This window comes from Panulirus ornatus, chromosome 7, assembly GCF_036320965.1.
Source record: "Panulirus ornatus isolate Po-2019 chromosome 7, ASM3632096v1, whole genome shotgun sequence".
NCBI lineage: Eukaryota > Metazoa > Arthropoda > Malacostraca > Decapoda > Palinuridae > Panulirus > Panulirus ornatus.
This window is the reverse complement of record NC_092230.1, coordinates 12,057,893-12,085,392: the sequence shown is the minus strand read 5'-3', so window position 1 is coordinate 12,085,392 and position 27,500 is coordinate 12,057,893. Positions and strand designations below refer to the sequence as shown.

Sequence of the window (27,500 nt, the reverse complement as noted above, 5' to 3'; positions counted from 1 at the left end):
GCTATGGATAGAGTTGTGCGCAGGAGGATGGATGTGCTGGAAATGAGATGTTTGAGGACAATGTGTGGTGTGAGGTGGTTTGATCGAGTAAGTAACGTAAGGGTAAGAGAGATGTGTGGAAATAAAAAGAGCGTGGTTGAGAGAGCAGAAGAGGGTGTTTTGAAATGGTTTGGGCACATAGAGAGAATGAGTGAGGAAAGATTTACCAACAGGATATATGTGTCGGAGGTGGGGGGAACGAGAAGTGGAAGACCAAATTGGAGGTGGAAAGATGGAGTGAAAAAGATTTTGTGTGATCGGGGCCTGAACATGCAGGAGGGTGAAAGGAGGGCATGGAATAGAGTGAATTGGATCGATGTGGTATACCGGGGTTGACGTGCTTGTCAGTGGATTGAATCAGGTCATGTGAAGCGTCTGGGGTAAACCATGGAAAGCTGTGTAGGTATGTATATTTGCGTGTGTGGACGTATGTATATACATGTGTATTGGGGTGGGTTGGGCCATTTCTTTCGTCTGTTTCCTAGCGCTACCTCGCAAACGCGGGAGACAGCGACAAAGCAAAAAAAAAAAGAAAAAGAAAAAAAAAAATATATATATATATATATATATATATATATATATATATATATATATATATATATATATATTTTATGTATATATATATATATATATATATATATATATATATATATATATATATATATATATTTATTTATTTATTAATTTATTTATTTATTTATTTATTTGGCTTTGTAGCTGTCTCCCGCATTAGCGAGGTAGCGCAAGGAAACAGACGAAAAAATAGCCCAACCAACCCACATACACATGTATATACATACACGTCCACACACGCAAATATACATACTTATACATCTCAATGTACACACATATATATACACACACAGACATATACATATATACACATGTACATAATTCATACTGTCTGCCTTTATTTATTCCCATCGCCACCTCGCCACACATGGAAAAACGTCCCCTTCCCCCCTCATGTGTGCGAGGTAGCGCTAGGAAAAGACAACAAAGGCCCCATTCGTTCACACTCAGTCTCTACCTATCATGTAATAATGCACCGAAACCACAGATCCCTTTCCACATCCAGGCCCAACACAACTTTCCATGGCTTACCCCAGACGCTTCACATGCCCTGGTTCAATCCATTGACAGCACGTCGACCCTGGTATACCACATCGTTCCAATTCACTCTATTCCTTACACGCCTTTCACCCTCCTGCATGTTCAGGCCCCGATCACTCAAAATCTTTTTCACTCCATCTTTCCACCTCAAATTTGGTCTCCCACTTCTCTTCATTCCCTCCACCTCTGACACATATATCCTCTTGGTCATTCTTTCCTCACTCATTCTCTCCATGTGACCGAACCATTTCAAAACACCCTCTTCTGCTCTCTCAACCACACTCTTTTTATTTCCATACATCTCTTTTACCCCACACACCACATATTGTCCTCAAACATCTCATTTCCAGCACATCCAACCTTCCTGCGTACAACTCTATCCATAGCCCACGCCTCGTAACCATACAACATTGTTGAAACCACTATTCCTTCAAACATACCCATTTTTGCTTTCCGAGATAATGTTCTCGACTTCCACACATTCTTCAAGGCTCCCAGAATTTTCGCCCCCTCCCCCACCCTATGATTCACTTCCGCTTCCATGGTTCCATCCGCTGCCAAATCCACTCCCAGATATCTAAAACACTTCACTTCCTTCAGTTTTTCTCCACTCAAACTTACCTCCCAATTGACCTGACCCTCAACCCTACTGTACCTAATAACCTTGCTCTTCTTCACATTTACTCGCAACTTTCTTCTTTCACACACTTTCCCAAACTCAGTCACCAGCTTCTGCAGTTTCTCACATGAATCAGCCACCAGCGCTGTATCATCAGCGAACAACAACTGACTCACTTTCCAAGCTCTCTCATCCACAACATACTGCATACTTGCCCCTCTTTCCAAAACTCTTGCATTCACCTCCCTAACAACCCCATCCATAAACAAGTTAAACAACCATGGAGACATCACACACCCCTGCCGCAAACCTTCATTCACTGAGAACCTATCACTTTCCTCTCTTCCTTCACGTACACATGCCTCACATCCTCGATAAAAACTTTTCACTGCTTCTAACAACCTGCCTCCCACACCATATATTCTTAATACCTTCTACAGAGCATCTCTATCAACTCCATCATATGCCTTCTCCAGATCCATAAATGCTACATACAAATCCATTTGCTTTTCTAAGTATTTCTCACATACATTCTTCAAAGGAAACACCTGATATATATATAAATATATATATATATATATATATATATATATATATATATATATATATATATATATATATATATATATGTATATATATCTTTTTCTTTCATAATATTCCCCATTTCCCGCGATAGCGAGGTAGCGTCAAGAACAGAGGACCGGGCCCCTGAGGGAATATCCTCACCTGACCCACCTCTCTGTTACTTCTTTTGGAAAAAAAAAAAAAAAGAAAAATGAGAGGGGAGGACTTCCAGCCCCCCGCTCCCTTCCCTTTTAGTCGCCTTCCACGACACGCAGGGAACACGTGGGAAGTATTCTTTCTCCCCTATCCCCAGGTTTGTATGTTCTATGAAGGTGCGATTTCATATGTACTTTATTCGTATATATATATATATATATATATATATATATATATATATATATATATATATATATATATATATATATATATATATATATATATATATATATATATATATATATATATATATATGTAATATATATATATATATATATATATATATATATATATATATATATATATATGTATATATGTATATATATATATATATATATATATATATATATATATATATATATATATATATATATATATATATATATATATATATATATATATATATATATGTATATATATATATATATATATATATATATATATATATATATATATATATATATATATATATATATATATATATATATATATATATATACATATATATATATATATATATATATATATATATATATATATATATATATATATATATATATATATATATATATATATATACGAATAAAGTACATATGAAATCGCACCTTCATAGAACATACAAACCTCCAACAGGTTCGATCCTGGCTGTTGGAGATATATATATATATATATATATATATATATATATATATATATATATATATATATATATATATATATATATATATATATATATATATATATATATATATATATATATGTATATATATATATATATATATATATATATATATATATATATATATATATATATATATATATATATATATATGTTTATATTTTCATACTGTTCGCCGTCTTCCGCGTTAGCGAGGTAGCGTTAAGAACAGAGGACTGAGCCTTTTAGGGAAATCCTCACTTGGCCCTCTTCTCTGTTCCTCCTTTTGGAAAATTAAAAAAGAGAGGGGAGGATTTCCTGGCCCCTGCTCCCTCCCCTCTTAGTCGCCTTCTACGACATTCAGGGAATACGTGGGAAGTATTCTTTCTCCCCTATCCCCAGGGGAGTGGGAGGTGGGCTGTTTAGAAAGGGTAGTGAGTGGTGGGATGAAGAAGTAAGAGTATTAGTGAAAGAGAAGAGAGAGGCATTTGGACGATTTTTGCAGGGAAAAAATGCAATTGAGTGGGAGAAGTATAAAAGAAAGAGACAGGAGGTCAAGAGAAAGGTGCAAGAGGTGAAAAAAAGGGCAAATGAGAGTTGGGGTGAGAGACTATCAGTAAATTTTAGGGAGAATAAAAAGATGTTCTGGAAGGAGGTAAATAGGGTGCGTAAGACAAGGGAGCAAATGGGAACTTCAGTGAAGGGCGTAAATGGGGAGGTGATAACAAGTAGTGGTGATGTGAGAAGGAGATGGAATGAGTATTTTGAAGGTTTGTTGAATGTGTCTGATGACAGAGTGGCAGATATAGGGTGTTTTGGTCGAGGTGGTGTGCAAAGTGAGAGGGTTAGGGAAAATGATTTGGTAAACAGAGAAGAGGTAGTAAAAGCTTTGCGGAAGATGAAAGCCGGCAAGGCAGCAGGTTTGGATGGTATTGCAGTGGAATTTATTAAAAAAGGGGGTGACTGTATTGTTGACTGGTTGGTAAGGTTATTTAATGTATGTATGACTCATGGTGAGGTGCCTGAGGATTGGCGGAATGCGTGCATAGTGCCATTGTACAAAGGCAAAGGGGATAAGAGTGAGTGCTCAAATTACAGAGGTATAAGTTTGTTGAGTATTCCTGGTAAATTATGTGGGAGGGTATTGATTGAGAGGGTGAAGGCATGTACAGAGCATCAGATTGGGGAAGAGCAGTGTGGTTTCAGAAGTGGTAGAGGATGTGTGGATCAGGTGTTTGCTTTGAAGAATGTATGTGAGAAATACTTAGAAAAGCAAATGGATTTGTATGTAGCATTTATGGATCTGGAGAAGGCATATGATAGAGTTGATAGAGATGCTCTGTGGAAGGTATTAAGAATATATGGTGTGGGAGGCAAGTTGTTAGAAGCAGTGAAAAGTTTTTATCGAGGATGTAAGGCATGTGTACGTGTAGGAAGAGAGGAAAGTGATTGGTTCTCAGTGAATGTAGGTTTGCGGCAGGGGTGTGTGATGTCTCCATGGTTGTTTAATTTGTTTATGGATGGGGTTGTTAGGGAGGTAAATGCAAGAGTTTTGGAAAGAGGGGCAAGTATGAAGTCTGTTGGGGATGAGAGAGCTTGGGAAGTGAGTCAGTTGTTGTTCGCTGATGATACAGCGCTGGTGGCGGATTCATGTGAGAAACTGCAGAAGCTGGTGACGGAGTTTGGTAAAGTGTGTGGAAGAAGAAAGTTAAGAGTAAATGTGAATAAGAGCAAGGTTATTAGGTACAGTAGGGTTGAGGGTCAAGTCAATTGGGAGGTGAGTTTGAATGGAGAAAAACTGGAGGAAGTGAAGTGTTTTAGATATCTGGGAGTGGATCTGTCAGCGGATGGAACCATGGAAGCGGAAGTGGATCATAGGGTGGGGGAGGGGGCGAAAATTTTGGGAGCCTTGAAAAATGTGTGGAAGTCGAGAACATTATCCCGGAAAGCAAAAATGGGTATGTTTGAAGGAATAGTGGTTCCAACAATGTTGTATGGTTGCGAGGCGTGGGCTATGGATAGAGTTGTGCGCAGGAGGATGGATGTGCTGGAAATGAGATGTTTGAGGACAATGTGTGGTGTGAGGTGGTTTGATCGAGTAAGTAACGTAAGGGTAAGAGAGATGTGTGGAAATAAAAAGAGCGTGGTTGTGAGAGCAGAAGAGGGTGTTTTGAAATGGTTTGGGCACATGGAGAGAATGAGTGAGGAAAGATTGACCAAGAGGATATATGTGTCGGAGGTGGAGGGAACGAGGAGAAGAGGGAGACCAAATTGGAGGTGGAAAGATGGAGTGAAAAGGATTTTGTGTGATCGGGGCCTGAACATGCAGGAGGGTGAAAGGAGGGCAAGGAATAGAGTGAATTGGAGCGATGTGGTATACAGGGGTTGACGTGCTGTCAGTGGATTGAATCAAGGCATGTGAAGCGTCCGGGGTAAACCATGGAAAGCTGTGTAGGTATGTATATTTGCGTGTGTGGACGTGTGTATGTACATGTGTATGGGGGGGGGGGGGGTTGGGCCATTTCTTTCGTCTGTTTCCTTGCGCTACCTCGCAAACGCGGGAGACAGCGACAAAGTATAAAAAAAAAAAAAAAAAAAATATATATATATATATATATATATATATATATATATATATATATATATATATATATATATATATATATATATATATATTATCCCTGGGGATAGGGGAGAAAGAATACTTCCCATGTATTCCCTGCTTGTCGTAGAAGGCGACTACAAGGAAGGGGAGCTGGGGGCTGGAAATCCTCCCTTCTCGTTTTTTTTTTTTTTTTTATCTTCCAAAAGAAGGAACAGAGAAGGGGGCCAGGTGAGGATATTCCCTCAAAGGTCTACTTCTCTGTTCTTAACGCTACCCCGCTAACACGGGAAATGGCGAATAGTATGAAAGAAAGAAAGAATATATATATATATATATATCTATATATATATACATATACGAACAAAGTGCATAGGAACTCGCACCTTCATAGAACATGCAAACCTCCAACAGCCAGGATCGAACTCGGGACCCCTGTGCCACAGGCGGAAATGCTACCGCTAGGCTATGAGCCTGGCCCATAGCCTAGCGGTAGCATTCCCGCCTGTGGCACAGGGGTCCCGGATTCGATCCTGGCTGTTGGAGGTTTGTATGATATATATATATATATATATATATATATATATATGTGTGTGTGTGTGTGTGTGTGTTATCCCTGGGGATAGGGGAGAAAGAATACTTCCCACGTATTCCCTGCGTGTCGTAGAAGGCGACTAAAAGGGGAGGGAGCGGGGGGTTGGAAATCCTCCCCTCTCAGTTTTTTTTTTTTTTTAATTTTCCAAAAGAAGGAACAGTGAAGGGGGCCAGGTGAGGATGTTCCCTCAAAGGTCCAGTCCTCTGTTCTTAACGCTACCTTGCTAACGCGGGAAAAGGCGAATAGTATAGAAAAAAAAAAACATGTGTGTGTGTGTGTGTGTGTGTGTGTGTGTGTGTGTGTGTGTTTATGTGTGTGTGTGTGTGTGTGTGTGTGTGTGTGTGTGTGTGTGTCTAAGAAAGAGAAAAGAGAGAGGTAAGGAAGGCACTATAACTTCTCACCCACCTTATTGCTTACTTTAATTCCCATGTTTCTATCGGCTGCCACGTCTGCGCCAATCAACCTGTCTCATTCTAGTGTTAAACTTAAGCACTTTATTTTTATTAACATTCAACATTTCCCTCTCCCTCTCCCCAAAACTAGCATTTGCAGTTATTAACTCAAGTCTGATATCAAAGCTGCGTCATAAGCAAACAGCAACTGACTCACTTCCCAGGCTCCCCCGACCTAACATAATGTAGACCCGAGCCTCTCTCTATAACCATTTTGATCATAATTACTGGGACTTACGCACTGGCAATAATTCTTACCCTCAGGTTGTGTCTGATGTTGCTTGCTGCCGTGGCAGTGGTGGGTGCGAATCCTATCATTCCCGAGGCAGCGAAGGCCATGTACAACCCACACCTCTTCCAGGGTGACATCAAGGGCATCGCTGGTCAGCAAGCCGGGGTAAGGTCCATCGCGTATTCGTCAGGGACTTTGGTTCTTCTCACCTGACAATCATATCATTTCGTTTTCAGGCGATTGTTTCTCTATCGTTTCTGAGTGATATGATATTAGTTTTAAACTTGTTCCTTTATTCATTCCCGTAATAACTTTATCATGTATGTTCATATGTACTAGTTGTCTGTTCATGGAAAAAATACCCTTTTGACACACGTATTCATAATGAGAATTATCATCATTTTTATCTTGGGGATAAAGTAGAAAGAATACAAGACATTCATCACCTGCATATGTTGAGAGTGATTGTGAGGGTCAGGAGTGAGGGGCTAGAAATCCTTTTTCTCCTGTACCATTGTTCTCCAAGAGCAGAAAAAGAGAGGGGAGCTAAAAAGAGGGGTCTTGCTGGAGGGCTCAGTCGTCTGTACCTGGTACTACCTCGCTTAACCGGGAAACGTTCAACCATTATTAAAGATAAGTACATGTCACTATCTGTAAACAGTAACGGTAATAGCAAAGGTGGTGATAATACTTAATACATCGGCAATTACTGCAACAGCAACTGTTACGACAGAAGTGCCAGCAATAAAAACGGCAAATTTCCAATCACATGTACGCATCTTCAGAGAACCAGTAAATATTTACAGTAAAATTGAAACAAAAGTACGACAGCCATACTGGTACTTCATGCTACATACATGTCGTTATCATCAGTACAGTTAGGTAGAGCAAGAGGATACAGTCTAAAGTGACTGTACCAAATGAAGAAGACGCAATCAAATGTGAAGTTTACAAGTGCCGTTTTGTCAGATGGCTATGTATGCAGAGAATCTGCGATGTAATCTGCCATTACCTGTCCAGCAACGGCACCTTCATGTTCTTTGTGTTCATTTTGTTCACAAAAGATAAAACATGCTGAGCAACGATCGACCAACGTGTATACACACTACGGACTATTTAATTAAGTCAATATGCCTCGGGTATGGATAAACCGAACATTAATCATATTTGTGATTTATATCTTAAGCACAAAAATATATGACGTTACATTTCTCTACGTTTGGTCCATTCTCTTTCTAGTGCAGCTTCTTTGGTTTAGCTACTTTTTATTAAGAATCCTAACATGAAAGAAGGTAGTTCATTTCATAAAGTGAATATTCCAGTGGTTTTACGAGAGTGCTGTTATGTTCAAGCTGGAAACAACACCAGGGAACTGCCACAAAACCCTTCTCCTCTTTCTTTTTACATTGTGGGAAGAGAAGTAATAAAGCCCACAAAACTTAATCCGTAGTCCCTCAGGGCACACAAAGAATCCTTGTCTAGTTGTTTATTGGACAGGTTTACCACAAAGAAAGCCTTTGTGTTCATCGTCTAATTATTCTTTTCGATGAGATGATCTAAATTAAAGTTCAGGTTCCTATTAAATCTGTTTTGTTTACTTTTAATCTAGAATAGCAGTAGTCCAATATACGGTTCTTCCTTGAAAAGCAAAAGGCCTCCTCCATTTCAATCTTTGTGCGTCCTTCGCTACGGAAGCCGTGTTGATATCACAAAATATTTCTGTAATTTAGAAAAGTGCAGTAAATTACCTAAAGATGAAATTAACATCAGTAAAAGTTTAGAGTGTGACTGTTTCTGAAAACCAGTAGATCCTACTTGTCCTAAAAGCTATTATATATATATATATATATATATATATATATATATATATATATATATATATATATATATATATATATATATATATATATATATATATATATATATATATACATATATATATATAGCCATCTGGTGGCTGATTCATGTGAGAAACTGCAGAAGCTGGTCACTGAGTTTGGTAAAGTGTGTGAAAGAAGAAAGTTAAGAGTAAATGTGAATAAGAGCAAGGTTATTAGGTACAGTAGGGTTGAGGGTCAAGTCAATTGGGAGGTAAGTTTGAATGGAGAAAAAACTGGAGGAAGTAAAGTGTTTTAGATATCTGGGAGTGGATCTGGCAGCGGATAGAACCATGGAAGCGGAAGTGAATCATACGGTGGGGGAGGGGGCGAAAATCCTGGGAGCCTTGAAGAATGTGTGGAAGTCGAGAACATTATCTCGGAAAGCAAAAATGGGTATGTTTGAAGGAATAGTGCTTCCAACAATATTGTATGGTTGCGAGGCGTGGGCTATGGATAGAGTTGTGCGCAGGAGGGTGGATGTGCTGGAAATTAGATGTTTGAGGACAATGTGTGGTGTGAGGTGGTTTGATCGAGTAAGTAATGTAAGGGTAAGAGAGATGTGGAAATAAAAAGAGCGTGGTTGAGAGAGCAGAAGAGGGTGTTTTGAAGTGGTTTGGGCACATGGAGAGAATGAGTGAGGAAAGATTGACCAAGAGGATATATGTGTTGGAGGTGGGGGGAACGAGGAGAAGTGGGAGACCAAATTGGAGGTGGAGAGATGGAGTGAAAAAGATTTTGAGTGATCGGGGCCTGAGCATGCAGGAGGGTGAAAGGCGGGCAAGGAATAGAGTGAATTGGATCGATATGGTATACCGGGGTTGACGTGCTGTCAGTGGATTGAATCAGGGCATGTGAAGCGTCTGGGGTAAACTATGGAAAGTTGTGTGGGGCCTGGACGTGGAAAGGGAGCTGTGGTTTCGGGCATTATTGCATGACAGCTAGAGACTGAGTGTGAACGAATGGGGCCTTTGTTGTCTTTTCCTAGCGCTACCTCGCACACATGAGGGGGGAGGGGGATGGTATTCCATGTGTGGCGAGGTGGCGATGGGAATGAATAAAGGCAGACAGTGTGAATTGTGTGCATGTGTATATATGTATGTGTCTGTGTGTGTGTGTGTATATATATATATATATATATATGTGTACATTGAGATGTATAAGTATGTATATTTGCGTGTGTGGACGTGTATGTATATACATGTGTATGGGGTTGGGTTGGGCCATTTCTTTCGTCTGTTTCCTTGCGCTACCTCGCAAACGCGGGAGACAGCGACAAAGCAAAATAAAAAAGATAAATATATATATATGTATATATATCCCTGGGGATAGGGGAGAAAGAATACTTCCCACGTATTCCCTGCGTGTTGTAGAAGGCGACTAAAAGGGAAGGGAGCGGGGGGCTGGAAATCCTCCCCTCTCATTTTTTTTTTTTTTTTAATTTTCCAAAAGAAGGAACAGAGAAGGGGGCCATGTGAGGATATTCCCTCAAAGGCCCAGTCCTCTGTTCTTAACGCTCCCTCGCTAATGCGGGAAATAGCGAATAGTATGAAAGAAAAAAAAAAAAAACATATATATATATATATATATATATATATATATATATATATATATATATATATATATATATATACGTTTTTTTCATACTATTCGCCATTTCCCGCGTTATCAAGGTAGCGTTAAGAACAGAGGACTGGACCTTTGAGGGAACATCCTTACCTGGCCCCCTTCTCTGTTCCTTCTTATGGAAAATTAGAAAAAAAAAAAAAGAACTTAGAGGGGAGGATTTCCAGCCCCCCGCTCCCTTCCCTTTTAGTCGCCTTCTGCGACACGCAGGGAATACGTGGGAGGTATTCTTTTTCCCCTGTATATATATATATATGTATATATATATGGTGTGGGAGGCAAGTTGTTAGAAGCAGTGAAAAGTTTTTATCGAGGATGTAAGGCATGTGTACGTGTAGGAAGAGAGGAAAGTGATTGGTTCTCAGTGAATGTAGGTTTGCGGCAGGGGTGTGTGATGTCTCCATGGTTGTTTAATTTGTTTATGGATGGGGTTGTTAGGGAGGTGAATGCAAGAGTTTTGGAAAGAGGGGCAAGTATGAAGTCTGTTGGGGATGAGAGAGCTTGGGAAGTGAGTCAGTTGTTGTTCGCTGATGATACAGCGCTGGTGGCTGATTCATGTGAGAAACTGCAGAAGCTGGTGACTGAGTTTGGTAAAGTGTGTGAAAGAAGAAAGTTAAGAGTAAATGTGAATAAGAGCAAGGTTATTAGGTACAGTAGGGTTGAGGGTCAAGTCAATTGGGAGGTGAGTTTGAATGGAGAAAAACTGGAGGAAGTGAAGTGTTTTAGATATCTGGGAGTGGATCTGGCAGCGGATGGAACCATGGAAGCGGAAGTGGATCATAGGGTGGGGGAGGGGGCGAAAATTCTGGGAGCCTTGAAGAATGTGTGGAAGTCGAGAACATTATCTCAGAAAGCAAAAATGGGTATGTTTGAAGGAATAGTGGTTCCAACAATATTGCATGGTTGCGAGGCGTGGGCTATGGATAGAGTTGTGCGCAGGAGGATGGATGTGCTGGAAATGAGATGTTTGAGGACAATGTGTGGTGTGAGGTGGTTTGATCGAGTAAGTAACGTAAGGGTAAGAGAGATGTGTGGAAATAAAAAGAGCGTGGTTGAGAGAGCAGAAGAGGGTGTTTTGAAATGGTTTGGGCACATGGAGAGAATGAGTGAGGAAAGATTGACCAAGAGGATATATGTGTCGGAGGTGGAGGGAACGAGGAGAAGAGGGAGACCAAATTGGAGGTGGAAAGATGGAGTGAAAAAGATTTTGTGTGATCGGGGCCTGAACATGCAGGAGGGTGAAAGGAGGGCAAGGAATAGAGTGAATTGGATCGATGTGGTATACCGGGGTTGACGTGCTGTCAGTGGATTGAAACCGGGCAATTGAAGCGTCTAGGGTAAACCATGGAAAGCTGTGTAGGTATGTATATTTGCGTGTGTGGACGTATGTATATACATGTGTATGGGGGTGGGTTGGGCCATTTCTTTCGTCTGTTTCCTTGCGCTACCTCGCAAACGCGGGAGACAGCGACAAAGCAAAAAAAAAAAGAAAAAAAAGAAAAAATATATATATATATATATGTATATATATATATATATATATATATATATATATATATATATATATATATATATATATATATATATATATATATATATATACATATATATATATATATATATATATATATATATATATATATATATATAGATATATATATATATATATATATATATATATCCCTGGGGATAAGGGAGATGGAATGCTTCGCACGCATTCCCCGTGTCGTAGAAGGCGACTATGGGGGCGGGAGCGGGGGGCTAGAAACCCCTCCTTTCCTTGTATTTCAACTTCCTAAAAGGGGAAACAGAAGGAGTCGCGAAGGAAGTGGTCATCCTCCCCGAAGGCTCAGATTGGGGTGTACAAATGTGTGTTGATGTATCCAAAATGAGAAAAAAATGAGAGGTAGTTTGTTTAAGGAAAGGAACCTGGATGTTTTGGCTCTGAGTGAAACGAAGCTCAATGGTAAAGGGGAAGATTGGTTTGGAAATGTTTTCGGAGTAAAGTCAGAGTGCAAGTGAGAGTGCATGAAACTAAACTCTAACTAGATTGATATGGGTAAAACTGAAAGTGGATGGAGAGAGATGGGGGATTATTGGGGCCTATGCACCTGGGCATGAGAAGAAAGATCATGAGAGGCAAGTAATTTGGGAGCAGCTGAATCAGTGTGTTAGCAGTTTTGATGCACGAAACCGGGTTATAGTGATAGGTGATTTGAATACAAAGGTGAGTAATGTGGCAGTTGAGGGAATAATTGGTGTACATGGGGTGTTCAGTGTTGTAAATGTAAATGGTGTGCTGAAAAATGACTGGTGATTGGGAATACCTGTTTTGAAAAGAGAGATATACATAAGTATATGTATGTAAGGTAGGAGAGATGGCAAGAGAGCGTTATTGGATTACGTGTTAATTGATAGGCGCGTGAAAGAGAGATTTTTGGATGTTAATGTGCAGAGAGGTGCAACTGGAGGGATGTCTGATCATTATCTTGTGGAGGCGAAGGTGAAGATTTGTAGAAATATTCAGAAAAGAAGAGAGAATGTTGGGGTGAAGAGAGTTGTGAGAGTAAGTGAGCTTGGGAAGGAGACTTGTGTGAGGAAGTGCCAGGAGAGACAGAGTGCAGAATGGAAAAAGGTGAGAGCAAAGGACGTAAGGGGAGTGGGGGAAGAATGGGATGTATTTAGGGAAGCAGTGATGGCTTGCGCAAAAGGTGCTTGTGGCAAGAGAAGCGTGGGAGGTGGGCAGATTAGAATGGGCAGTGAGTGGTGGGTTGAAGAAGTAAGATTATCAGTGAAAGAGAAGAGGAGGCATTGGACGATTTTGGTAGGAAATAATGCAAATGACTTGGAAAAGTATAAAAGAAAGAGGCAGGAGCTCAAGAGAAAGGTGCAAGAGGTGAAAAAGAGGGCAAATGAGAGTTGGGGTGAGAGAGTATCATTAAATTTTAGGGAGACTAAAAAGATGTTTTGGAAGGAGGTAAATAAAGTGCGTAAGACAAGAGAACAAATGGGAACATTGGTGAAAGGGGCAAATGGGAAGGTAATAACAAGTAGTGGCGATGTGAGAAGGAGATGGAGTACGTATTTTAAAGGTTAGTTGAATATATTAGATGATAGAGTGGCAGATATAGGGTGTTTTGGTCGAGGTGGTGTGCGAAGTGAGAAGGTCAGGGAGAATGATTTGGTAAACAGAGAAAAGGTAGTGAAAGCTTTGCCAAAGATGAAAGCCGGCAAGGCGGCGGGTTTGGATGATATTGCAGTGCAATTAATTAAAAAAAGGGGGGTGCAGATATTCAGTATATGTATGTCTCGTGGTAAAGTGCCTGAGGACTGGCAGAATGAATGCATAATGCCATAGTCCGAAGGCAAACGATATAAAGGTGAGTGTTCATATTACAGAGGTATAAGTTAGTTAAGTATTCCTGGGAAATTATGTGGAAGGGTATTGATTGAGAGGGTGAAGGTATGTACAAAACATCAGATTGGGGAAGAGCAGTGTGATTTCAGAAGTGGTAGAAAAAGTGTGGATCAGGTGTTTTCTTTGAAGAATGTATGTATGTATGTATGTATGCATGTATGCTGGAAGCAGCGAAAAGTTTTTATCGAGGATGTAAGGCATGTGCAGGACTAGGAAGAGAGGAAAGTGATTGGTTCTCAGTGAACTCGGTTTGCGGCAGGAGTGCGTAATGTCTCCATGGTTGTTTAATTTGTTTATGGATGGGCTGTTAAGGAGGTGAATGTTAGAGATTTGGAGAGAGTGGCAAGTATGAAGTCTGTTATGGATGAGAGGGCTTGGGAATAGAGTCAGTTGTTGTTCGCTGATGATAAAGCGCTGGTGGCTGATTCGGGTGAGAAACTACAGAAGCTGGTAACTGAGTTTGGTAAAGTGTAGGAAAATAGAAAACTGAGAGTAAATGTGAATAAGAGCAAGGTTATTAGGTATAGTGGGGTTGAGGGACAAGTCAATTGGGAGGTAAGTTTGAATGGAGAAAAACTTTAGGAAGTGAAGTGTTTTAGATATCTGGGAGTGGATTTGGCAGCTGATGGAACCATGGAAGCGGAAGTGAATCATAGGGTGGGGGAGGGGGCGAAAGTCCTGGGAGCGTTGAAGAATGTGTGGAAGTCGAGAACGTTATCATGGAAAACAAAAATGAGTATGTTTGAAGGAATAGTGGTTCCAACAATGAAATATGGTTGCGATGCGTGGGCTATAGATAGAGTTGTGCGGAGGAGTGTGGAGGTGCTGGAAATGAGATGTTTGGGACAATGTGTGGTGTGAGGTGGCTTGATCGAGTAAGTAATGAAATGATAAGAGAGATGTGTGGTGGTAAAAAGAGTGTGGCTGAGAGAGCAGAAGAGGGTGTTTTGAAATGGTTTGGTCACATGGAGAGAATGAGTGAGGAAAGATTGACAAAGAGGATATATGTGTCAGAGGTGGTGTGTGGCGGGGTGGCGATGGGAATGAATAAGGGCAGACAGTATGAAATATGTACATGTGTATATATGTATATTTCTGTGTATGTCTCTCTTCTTTTCTGAAAACCTCTACAGATCTTCACCTTCGCCTCCACAAGATAATGATCAGACATCCCTCCAGTTGCACCTCTCAGCACATTAACATCCAAAAGTCTCTCTTTCGCGCGCCTGTCAATTAACACGTAATCCAATAACACTCTCTGGCCATCTCTCCTACTTGCATACGTATACTTATGCATATCTCTTTTTAAACCAGGTATTCCCACTCACCAGTCCTTTTTCAGCACATAAATCTACAAGCTCTTCACCATATCCATTTACAACACTGAACACCCCATGTATACCAGTTATTCCCTCAACTGCCACATTACTCACCTTTGCATTCAAATTACCCATCACTATAACCCGGTCTCGTGCATCAAAACTACTAACACACTCACTCAGCTGCTCCCAAAACACTTTCCTCTCATGATCTTTCTTCTCATGCCCAAGTGCATATGCATCAATAATCACCCATCTCTCTCCATCAACTTTCAGTTTTACCCATATTAATCGAGAATTTACTTTCTTACATTCTATCACATACTTCCACAACTCCTGTTTCAGGAGTACTGCTACTCCTTCCCTTGCTCTTGTCCTCTCACTAACCCCTGACTTTACTCCCATGACATTCCCAAACCACTCTTCCCCTTTACCCTTAAGCTTCGTTTCACTCAAGGAAACATACGAAAGAATGGCCCAACTCACCCACATACACATGTCCACATACGCAAATGTACATACCTATACACCTCAATGTATACATATATATACACACAGAGACATATACATATATACACATGTAAATAATTCGTACTGTCTGCCTTTATTTATTCCCATCGCCACCTCGCCACACATGGAATAACAACCCGTTCCCCCCTCATGTGTGCGAGGTAGCACTAGGAAGAGACAACAAAGGCCCCATTCGTTCACACTCAGTCTCTAGCTGTCATGTATAATGCACCGAAACCACAGCTCCCTTTCCACATCCAGGCCCCACAGACCTTTCACGGTTTATCGCAGACGCCTCACACGCCCTGGTTCAATCCATTAACAGCACGTCGACTCCGGTATACCACATCTTTCCAATTCACTCTAATCCTTGCGCGCCTTTCACCCTCCTGCATGTTCAGGCCCCGATCACTCCACTGGAACTTTAGTGAAAAGTGAGGAAACATCAAAGCTAACTAGTTTGAAATTAAAATTAACATTGATATGTTGATGACCTTTTAGAATATTTATGTGATGTCTTGGATGATATTCATTTACCTGTATCAAAGTATAATTTCATTGAACTGATAAAATTGTGTATAAAAGACTGTGTATTTCAATTTAATGTAGATCATTATGCTCAAAAATTTGGTATGGCAATGGGTAAACCTCTTTCACCTGTACTAAGTAATCTTTACATAGAATTTTTTGAAACAAAATTACTAAAGGATATTTTACCTTTTAATGCAATTTAGTTTAGGTATGTAGATGATGTTCTTTGTGTTTGGCCAACAAATGAAAATTTACAAATTTTTCTCCCCTTACTTAACAATTTAGTACCTTCCATCAAATTCACTGTTGAAAATGAAAATAATGGTATGTTACCATTTTTAGATTGCATGATCCATAGACAAGGAAACAAGTTTAAGTTTAGCATATACAGAAAACCCACCAATGTATGTTCATATATTCATTAGTACTCATCTCAACATGACAGAGTTAAATTATCATCATTTCAATCTATGTTCCTTAGGGCATTATGTATTTGCAGTCCAGAGTTTATTGATGATGAGTTTGAGAAGATATATTCTATTGGATTCAAGTTAAAGTACCCTAGATCTTTCATTGATAAATCCCTTAAGTTAGCAAAGAATTCATTTAATAGAGTTGAGCCCAAACCTCCCATTGACACCAAGAATCTTTTAGTTCTCCCTTTTGCTAATAATTTCACTTTGCTTCCCATGTTGCTTAAACCCTTTAATGTAAACGTTGCCTTTAGCAACAATAATACTATAAAGAATATCTTAACCAGGAATTCACCAGAAAATTCACTTGGATGCATCTATAAAGTGCCTTGTGGAAAATGTGATATATTCTATGTTGGTCAGACTGGTAATGATCTTTCTGTTAGACTTAAGCAACATAAATATAGTATAAGAACGAGACAAGAATCAAATGCCTTGTATAATCACGTTAAAAACTATGATCATTGTATTGACTGGAGTAACACCGTCTCAGTTATTAACTCTAACTCTATTACCAAGAGAAATATTATTGAATCTTCTATTATTAAATACACAAAGAATTATAATCTTAATGTTAGTGATGGTCTATACAAATTAGATAACTTTACTGTTGATAAGATTTGTAAAAAGATAAGTTTATGAACTCTCGTTGTATGTTTTGGACAATCATTATTAAGTCTAACTCTATTACCAAGAGAAATATCATGGAATCTTCTATTATCAAATACATAAAGAATTATAATCTTAATATTAGTGATGGTCTATACAAATTAGATAACTTTATTATTGATGAAATTTGTAAAATGATTAGTTTGTGAACGCTCGTTGTTTGTTTTGGACAATCATATGTTTACCAAATGGCGTCCTAGCTTCGTCTCTTCGATGTATATCAACTGACTTATATCCTCTCTTGTGTCTCCCCTGATGATGTAATTATTACACGAAAGTGCACTTGGGAACTTTATAGTGTTTCATTTTCCCCGTGAACTCATAGGAATATCTAGATTGTGATTCTTCCCAATACATTATATATATATATATATATATATATATATATATATATATATATATATATATATATATATATATATGTATATATATATATATATATATATATATATATATATATATATATATATATATATATATATATATATATATATTCTTTTTTTTTTCCATACTATTTGCCATTTCCCGCGTTAGCGAGGTAGCGTTAAGAACAGAGAACTGGGCCTTAGAGGGAATATCCTCACCTGACCCCCTTCTCTGTTCCTTCTTTTGGAAAATTAAAAAAAAAAAAACAAGAAAGGGGAGGATTTCCAGCCACCCGCTCCCTCCCCTTTTAGTCGCCTTCTAAGACACGCAGGGAATACGTGGGAATTATTCTTTCTCCCCTATCCCCAGGGATATATATATATATATATATATATATATATATATATATATATATATATATATATATATATATATATATCATATATGTATATATATATATATATATATATATATATATATATATATATATATATATATATATATATATATATATATATATATATATATATATATAAAGATCATGAGAGGCAAGTGTTTTGGGAGCAGCTGAATGAGTGTGTTAGTGGTTTTGATGCACAAGACCGGGTTATAGTGATGGGTGATTTGAATGCAAAGGTGAGTAATGTGGCAGTTGAGGGAATAAATGGTATACATGGAGTGTTCAGTGTTGTAAATGGAAATGGAGAAGAGCTTGTAGATTTATGTGCTGAAAAAGGATTGGTGATTGGGAATACCTGGTTTAAAAAGCGAGATATACATAAGTATACGTATGTAAGTAGGAGAGATGGCCAGAGTGCGTTATTGGATTACGTGTTAATTGATAGACGCACGAAAGAGAGACTTTTGGATGTTAATGTGCTTAGAGGTGCAACTGGAGGGATGTCTGATCATTATCTTGTGGAGGCGAAGGTGAAGATTTGTGGGGGTTTTCAGAAAAGAAGAGAAAATGTTGGGGTGAAGAGAGTAGTGAGAGTAAGTGAGCTTGGGAAGGAGACTTGTGTGAGGAAGTACCAGGAGAGACTGAGTACAGAATGGAAAAAGGTGAGAACAAAGGAGGTAAGGGGAGTGGGGGAGAATGGGATGTATCTAAGGAAGCAGTGATGGCTTGCGCAAAAGATGCTTGTGGCATGAGAAGCGTGGGAGGTGGGTTGATTAGAAAAGGTTAGTGAGTGGTGGGATGAAGAAGTAAGATTATTAGTGAAAGAGAAGAGAGAGGCATTTGAACGATTTTTGCAGGGAGAAAATGCAAATGAGTGGGAGATGTATAAAAGAAAGAGGCAGGAGGTCAAGAGAAAGGTGCAAGAGGTGAAAAAGAGGGCAAATGAGAGTTGGGGTGAGAGAGTATCATTAAATTTCAGGGAGAATAAAAAGATGTTTTGGAAGGAGGTAAATAAAGTGCGTAAGACAAGGGAGCAAATGGGAACTTCAGTGAAGGGGGCTAATGGGGAGGTGAAAACAAGTAGTGGTGATGTGAGAAGGAGATGGAGTGAGTATTTTGAAGGTTTGTTCAATGTGTTTGATGATAGAGTGGCAGATATAGGGTGTTTTGGTCGAGGTGGTGTGCAAAGTGAGAGGGATAGGGAAAATGATTTGGTAAATAGAGAAGAGGTAGTAAAAGCTTTACGTAAGATGAAAGCCGGCAAAGCAGCAGGTTTGGATGGTATTGCAGTGGAATGTATTAAAAAAGGGGTGACTGTGTTGTTGACTGGTTGGTAAGGTTATTTAATGTATGTATGATTCATGGTGAGCTGCCTGAGGATAGGCGGAATGCTTGCATAGTGCCATTGTACAAAGGCAAAGGGGATAAGAGTGAGTGCTCAAATTACAGAGGTATAAGTTTGTTGAGTATTCCTGGTGAATTATATGGGAGGGTATTGATTGAGAGGGTGAAGGCGTGTACAGAGCATCAGATTGGGGAAGAGCAGTGTGGTTTCAGAAGTGGTAGAGGATGTGTGGATCAGGTGTTTGCTTTGAGGAATGTATGTGAGAAATACTTAGAAAAACAAATGGATTTGTATGTAGCATTTATGGATCTGGAGAAGGCATATGATAGAGTTGATAGAGATGCTCTGTGGAAGGTATTAAGAATATATGGTGTGGGAGGCAAGTTGTTAGAAGCAGTGAAAAGTTTTTATCGAGGATGTAAGGCATGTGTACGTGTAGGAAGAGAGGAAAGTGATTGGTTCTCAGTGAATGTAGGTTTGCGGCAGGGGTGTGTGATGTCTCCATGGTTGTTTAATTTGTTTATGGATGGGGTTGTTAGGGAGGTGAATGCAAGAGTTTTGGAAAGAGGGGCAAGTATGCAGTCTGTTGTGGATTAGAGAGCTTGGGAAGTGAGTCAGTTGTTGTTCGCTGATGATACAGCGCTGGTGGCTGATTCATGTGAGAAACTGCAGAAGCTGGTGACTGAGTTTGGTAAAGTGAGTGAAAGAAGAAAGTTAAGAGTAAATGTGAATAAGAGCAAGGTTATTAGGTACAGTAGGGTTGAGGGTCAAGTCAATTGGGAGGTAAGTTTGAATGGAGAAAAACTGGAGGAAGTGAAGTGTTTTAGATATCTGGGAGTGAATCTGGCAGCGGATAGAACCATGGAAGCGGAAGTGAATCATAGGGTGGGGGAGGGGTCGAAAATTCTGGGAGCCTTGAAGAATGTTTGGAAGTCGAGAACATTATCTCGGAAAGCAAAAATGGGTATGTTTGAAGGAATAGTGGTTCCAACAATGTTTTATGGTTGCGAGGTGTGGGCTATGGATAGAGTTGTGCGCAGGAGGATGGATGTGCTGGAAATGAGATGTTTGAGGACAATATGTGGTGTGAGGTGGTTTGATCGAGTAAGTAATGTAAGGGTGAGAGAGATGTGTGGAAATAAAAAGAGTGTGGTTGAGAGAGCAGAAGAGGGTGTTTTGAAATGGTTTGGTCACATGGAGAGAATGAGTGGGGAAAGATTGACCAAGAGGATATATGTGTCAGATGGGGAGGGAACGAGGAGAAGTGGGAGACCAAATTGGAGGTGGAAAGATGGAGTGAAAAAGATTATGAGTGATCGGGGCCTGAACATGCAGGAGGGTGAAAGGCGTGCAAGGAATAGAGTGAATTGGAACGATGTGGTATACCGGGGTCGACGTGCTGTCAATGGATTGAACCAGGGCATGTGAAGCGTCTGGGGTAAGCCATGGAAAGTGTGTGGGGCCTGGATGTGGAAAGGGAGCTGTGGTTTCGGTGCATTATTACATGACAGCTAGAGACTGAGTGTGAACAAATGGGGCCTTTGTTGTCTTTCCTAGCGCTACCTCGCACACATGAGAGGGAAGGGGGTTGTTATTCCATGTGTAGCGAGGTGGCGATGGGAACAAATAAAGGCAGACAGTATGAATTATGTATATGTGTATATATGTATATGTCTGTGTGTGTATATATATGTGTACATTGAGGTGTATAGGTATGTACATTTGCGTGTGTGGACGTGTATGTATATACATGTGTATGTGGGCGGGTTGGGCCATTCTTTTGTCTGTTTCTTTGCGCTACCTCGCTAACGCAGGAGACAGCGACGAAGCAATATATATATATATATATATATATATATATATATATATATATATATATATATATATATATATATATATATATATATATATATATATATATATATATATATATATATATATATATGTATATATATATATATATATATATATATATATATATATATATATATATATATATATATATATATATATATTATCCCTGGGGATAGGGGTGAAAGAATACTTCCCACGTATTCCCTTTTTGTCGTAGAAGGCGACTAAAAGGGGAGGGAGCAGGGGGCTGGAAATCCTCCCCTCCCTTTTTTTATTTTTTTTTTTTTTCTTCCAAAAGAAGGAGCAGAGGGGGGGGGGGGGGGGCCAGGTGAGGATATTCCCTTAGAGGCCCAGTCCTCTGTTCTTAGCGCTACCTTGCTAACGCGGGAAATGGCGAATAGTTTGAAAGAAAAAAAAAAATATATATATATATATATATTTATATATATATATATATATATATATATATATATATATATACATATATATATATATATATATATATATATATATATATATATATATATATATATATATATATATATATATATATATATATATATATATATATGTATATATATATATATATATATATATATATATATATATATATATATATATATATATATATATATATATATATATATAGTCAATTGGGAGGTGAGTTTGAATGGAGAAAAACTGGAGGAAGTGAAGTGTTCTAGATATCTGGGAGTGGATCTGGCAGCGGATGGAACCATGGAAGCGGAAGTGGATCATAGGGTGGGGGAGGGGGCGAAAATTCTGGGGGCCTTGAAGAATCTGTGGAAGTCGAGAACATTATCTCGGAAAGCAAAAATGGGTATGTTTGAAGGAATAGTGGTTCCAACAATGTTGTATGGTTGCGAGGCGTGGGCTATGGATAGAGTTGTGCGCAGGAGGATGGATGTGCTGGAAATGAGATGTTTGAGGACAATGTGTGGTGTGAGGTGGTTCGATCGAGTGAGTAACGTAAGGGTAAGAGAGATGTGTGGAAATAAAAAGAGCGTGGTTGAGAGAGCAGAAGAGGGTGTTTTGAAGTGGTTTGGGCACATGGAGAGGATGAGTGAGGAAAGATTGACCAAGAGGATATATGTGTCGGAGGTGGAGGGAACAAGGAGAAGAGGGAGACCAAATTGGAGGTGGAAAGATGGAGTGAAAAAGATTTTGTGTGATCGGGGCCTGAACATGCAGGAGGGTGAAAGGAGGGCAAGGAATAGAGTGAATTGGAGCGATGTGGTATACCGGGGCTGACGTGCTGTCAGTGGATTGAATCAAGGCATGTGAAGCGTCTGGGGTAAACCATGGAAAGCTGTGTAGGTATGTATATTTGCGTGTGTGGACGTATGTATATACATGTGTATGGGGGTGGGTTGGGCCATTTCTTTCGTCTGTTTCCTTGCGCTACCTCGCAAACGCGGGAGACAGCGACAAAGTATAAAAAAAAAAAAAAATATATATATATATATATATATATATATATATATATATATATATATATATATATTTATATATGCATGTTTGTGTGTGTTTAGAGGTCAAGAGGAAGGGTTGAAAAAGTGGGCAAATGAGAGTTTTGGTGAAATAGTATCATTAAACTTTAGGAAGAATAGAAAGATGTTTTGGAAGGAGGTGAATGACGTTCGTAAGACAAGAGAAGAAATGGGAACAACGGTGAAGGGGGCAAGGGAAGAAGCAGTAAAGGGTAGTGATGAAGTGAGAAGGAGATAAAGTATGTATTTTGAAGGTTTGTTGAATGTGTTTGATGATAGAGTAGCAGATGTAGGATGTTTTGGTGGGGGTGGTGTGCAACGTGAGAGGGTCAGGGAGAATGGTTTGTAAAGAGAGAAGGGATAGTGCAACCTTTGCTGAGGATAAAATCTGGCAAGGCGGTGGGTTTTGATGGTATTTCAGTGGAATTGATCAAGTAAAGGGGTGACTGTGTTCTTGATTAGTTGGTGAGGATATTCAGTGTATGTATGGATCATGATGAAGTGCCTGAGGATTCGCGGAATGTATGAATAGTGCCATTGTACGAAGGCAAAGGGGATAAAGATGAATGTTCAAACCACAGTGGCATTGATTTGTTGAGCATTCTTGGGAAATAGTATGGGAGGGTACTGATTAAGATGGCGAAGGCATCTACAGAGCATCAGATTGGAGAAGAGTAGCGTGGTTTCAGAAGTGGTAGAGGATGTGTGGATCGGGTGCTTTCTTTGAAAAATGTGTGTGAGAAATCTTAGGAAAAAAGATGGATTTGCATGTGGCATTTGAGGATCTGGGCAAGGCATATGATAGGGTTGATAGAGAATCTTTCTGGAAGGTCTTAAGAGTATATGGTGTGGGAGGTAAGCTGCTACAAGCAGTGAAAAGTTTTTACCAAGGATGTAAGGCATGTGTACGAATAGGAAGAGCTGAGAGTGATTGGTTCCCGGTGAAGGTCGGTCTGCGGCAGTTGTGTGTGATGTCCTCATGGTTATTCAATTTGTTTATGGGCGGATGGTTAGGGAGGTAAATGCAAGAGCTTTTGAGAGATTGGCGAGTACGCAGTCTATTCTGGATGAGAGGTCCTGGGAAGGAACCAGTTGTTGTTAGCCGATGAAACAGATCTGCTGGCTGATTCCAGTGAGAAATTGGAGAAGTTGGTGATTGAGTTTGGAAAAGTGCTTGAATGAAGAAAGTTGAGAGCAAATGTGAATAAGAGCAAGGTTATTGGGTTCAGTAGGGTTGAGAGACAAGATAATTGGGATGTAAGTTTGAATGGAGAAAAATTGGGGATAGTGAAATATTTTAGATATATGGGAGTGGACGTAGCTGCGAATGGAACCATGGAAGCGGAAGTGAGTCACTGGGTGGGGGAAGGGGGCAAAGGTTTTGGGAGCGATGAAGAATATGTGGAACGAGAGAAATTTATCTCGGACAGCAAAAATGGATATGTTTGAGGAAATAGCAGTTCCAACAATGTTATATGGTAGCGATGCATGGGCTATAGATAGAGTTGTACGGAGTAAGGGGGATGTATTAGAAATGAAATGTTTGTGGGCAACATGTGGTGTGAGGTGGTTTGATCAAAACCGTAATGATAGGGTAAGAGAGATGTGTGGAAATAAAAAGAGCGTGGTTGAGAGAGCTGAAGGGGATGTGTCGAAATAGTTTGGGAATATAGACAGAATGAGTAAGGAAAGATTGAAAAAGAGGATATATGGACAAATGAAAATTTATAAATATTTCTCCTCTTACTTGATGATTTAGTACCTTCCATCAAATGAACTGTACAAAATGAAAATAATGGTATGTAACCATTTTTGGATTGCATTATCCATAGCCAAGGAAACAAGTTTAAGTTTAGCATATACAGAAAACCCACCAAAGTATGCTCATATATCCATTATTACTCATCTCAGCATGAAAGAGTTAAACTATCATCATTTCAATCTATGTTCCTGAGGCCTTACGTATTTGTAGTCCAGGGTATATTGATGATGAGTTTGAGAAGATATATTCTATTGGATTTAAGTTAAAGTACCCTACATCTTTCATTGACAAATCCCTTAAGTTAGCAAAGAAATCATTTTGTAGAGTTGAGCCCAAACCTCCCATTGACTCCAAGATTCTTTTAGTTCTCCCTTTTAGTAATAATTTTACTTTGCTTACCATGTTGCTTAAATCCTTTAATGTAAACGTTGCCTTCTACAACAATAATACTATAAAGAATATCTTAATCAGAAGCTCACCAGAAAATTCTCCTGGTTGCATCTACAAAGTGCCATGTAGAAATTATGATAAGTTTAATGTTGGACAGACTGGTAAGGATCTTTCTGTCAGACTTAAGCAACAAAAATATAGTATAAGAACAGGACAAGAATCAAATGCCCTGTTTAATCACGTTAAAAGCTATGATTATTGTATTAACTGAAGCAATGCCATCTCAGCTATTAACTCTATTACCACGAGAAATATCATTGAATCTTCTCTCACTAAATGCATAAAGAATTATAATCTTAATATTAGTGATGGTCTATACAAATTAGATAACTTTATTGCTGATAGAATTTGTAAAATGATAAGATTATGATGCGCACGTTGCCTGTCTTGGACATTCGCACGTTTACCAAATGGCGTCCTAGGTACGTCTCTACGTTGTATACCGACAGAGTGTTTGTTTCTCTCTTGTGTCTCCCCTCATGATGTGATTATTACACGAAAGTGCACTTGGGAGCTTATCGTGTTTCATTTTCCCCGTGGACTTATATCAATATATATATATATATATATATATATATATATATATATATATATATATATATATATATATATATATATATATATATATATATATATATATATATATATATATATATATAATATATATGTACGAATAGGTAGAGAGGAAAGTGATTGGTTCTCAGTGAATGTTGGTTTGCGGCATAGGTGCGTGATCTCTCCAAGACTGTTTAATTTGTTTATGGTTGGGGTTGTTACGGAGGCGAATGCAAGAGTTTTGGAAAAAGGGGGAAATATGCAGTCTGTTGTGAATGAGAGAGCTTGGAAAACGAGTCAGTTGTTCTTCGCTGATGATACAGCGCTGGTGGCTGATTCAGGTGAGAAACTGCAGAAGCTGGTGAAAGAGTTTGGTAAAGTGTGTGAAAGAAGAAAGCTGAGAGTAAATGTGAATAAGAGCAAGGTTACTAGGTACAGTAGGGTTGAGGGACAAGTCAGTTAGGAGGTAAGTTTGAATGGAGAAAAATTGGAAAAACATGGAAGCGGAGGTGGATCATGGGGTAGGGGAGGGGGCGAAAGTTCTGAGGGCGTTGAAAAATGTATGGAAATCGAGAACGTTATCTTGGAAAGCAAAAATGGGTATGTTATATAGTTGCAAGGCGTGGGCTATAGATAGAGGTATGTGGAGGAGTGTGAATGTGCTGGAAATGAGATGTTTGAAGACAATATATGGAGCGAAGAGGTTTAATCGAGTAAGTAATGAAAGGGTAAGAGAGATGTGTGGTAATAAAAAGAGTGTGGTTGAGAAAGCAGAAGAGGGTGTTTTGAAATGGTTTGGTCACATGGAGAGAATGAGTGAGGAAACATTGACAAAGAGGATATATGTGTCAAACGTAGAGGGAACGAGGAGAAGTGGGATCGGGGCCTTAACATGCAGGAGGGTGAAAGGCGTGCAAGGAATAGAGTGAATTGGAACGATGTGGTATACGGGGGTCGACATGCTGTCAATGGATTGAACTAGGACATGTGAAGCGTCTAGGGTAAACCATGGAAAGTTTTATGGGGCATGGATGTGGAAAGGGAGCTGTGGTTTCGGTGCATTATACATGGCAACTAGACACTGAGTGTGAACGAATGTGGCCATTCTTCTCTTTTCCTAGCGCTGCCTCGCGCCCATGCGGGGGTACGGGGTTGTCATTTCATGTGTGGAGGGATGGAGACGGGAATGAATAAGGGCAGATATTATGAATTATGTACATGTGTATATATGTATATGTCTGTGTGTGTATGTATATGTGTGCGTTGAGATGTATAGGTATGTATATGTGCGTGTGTGGACATGCAATATACGTGTATGTGGGTGGGTTGGGATACCTCGCTAACGCAGAAGACAGCGAAAAAGAATGATATATATATATATATATATATATATATATATATATATATATATATATATATATATATATACATATATATATATATATATATATATATATATCTTCTTCTTCATACTATTCGCCATTCCCGCGATAGCGAGGTAGCGTTAAGAACTGAGGACTGGGCCTTTGAGGGACTACCCTCACCTGGCCCCCTTCTCTGTTCCTTCTTTTGGAAGATTAAAAAAAAAAATGGGTATGTATATATATATATATATATATATATATATATATATATATATATATATATATATATATATTTTTTTTTTTTTTTTTTTTATTTATTTATCTTGCTTTGTCGCTGTCTCCCGCGTTCGCGAGGTAGCGCAAGGAAACAGACGAAAGAA

The 27,500-nt window shown here is 39.0% G+C and overlaps 1 protein-coding gene across 1 annotated transcript in view; it reads left to right on the top strand.

The window, feature by feature from the left end:
• LOC139749416 (astacin-like) overlaps nucleotides 1-27,500 on the top strand; it is a 78,216-nt gene that overhangs the window by 12,199 nt on the left and 38,517 nt on the right. Inside the window, exon 2 of the mRNA XM_071663252.1 lies at nucleotides 7,123-7,255. Within this exon, the coding sequence (XP_071519353.1) occupies nucleotides 7,123-7,255 (133 nt within the window). The remainder of the gene's footprint in view (nucleotides 1-7,122; nucleotides 7,256-27,500) is intronic.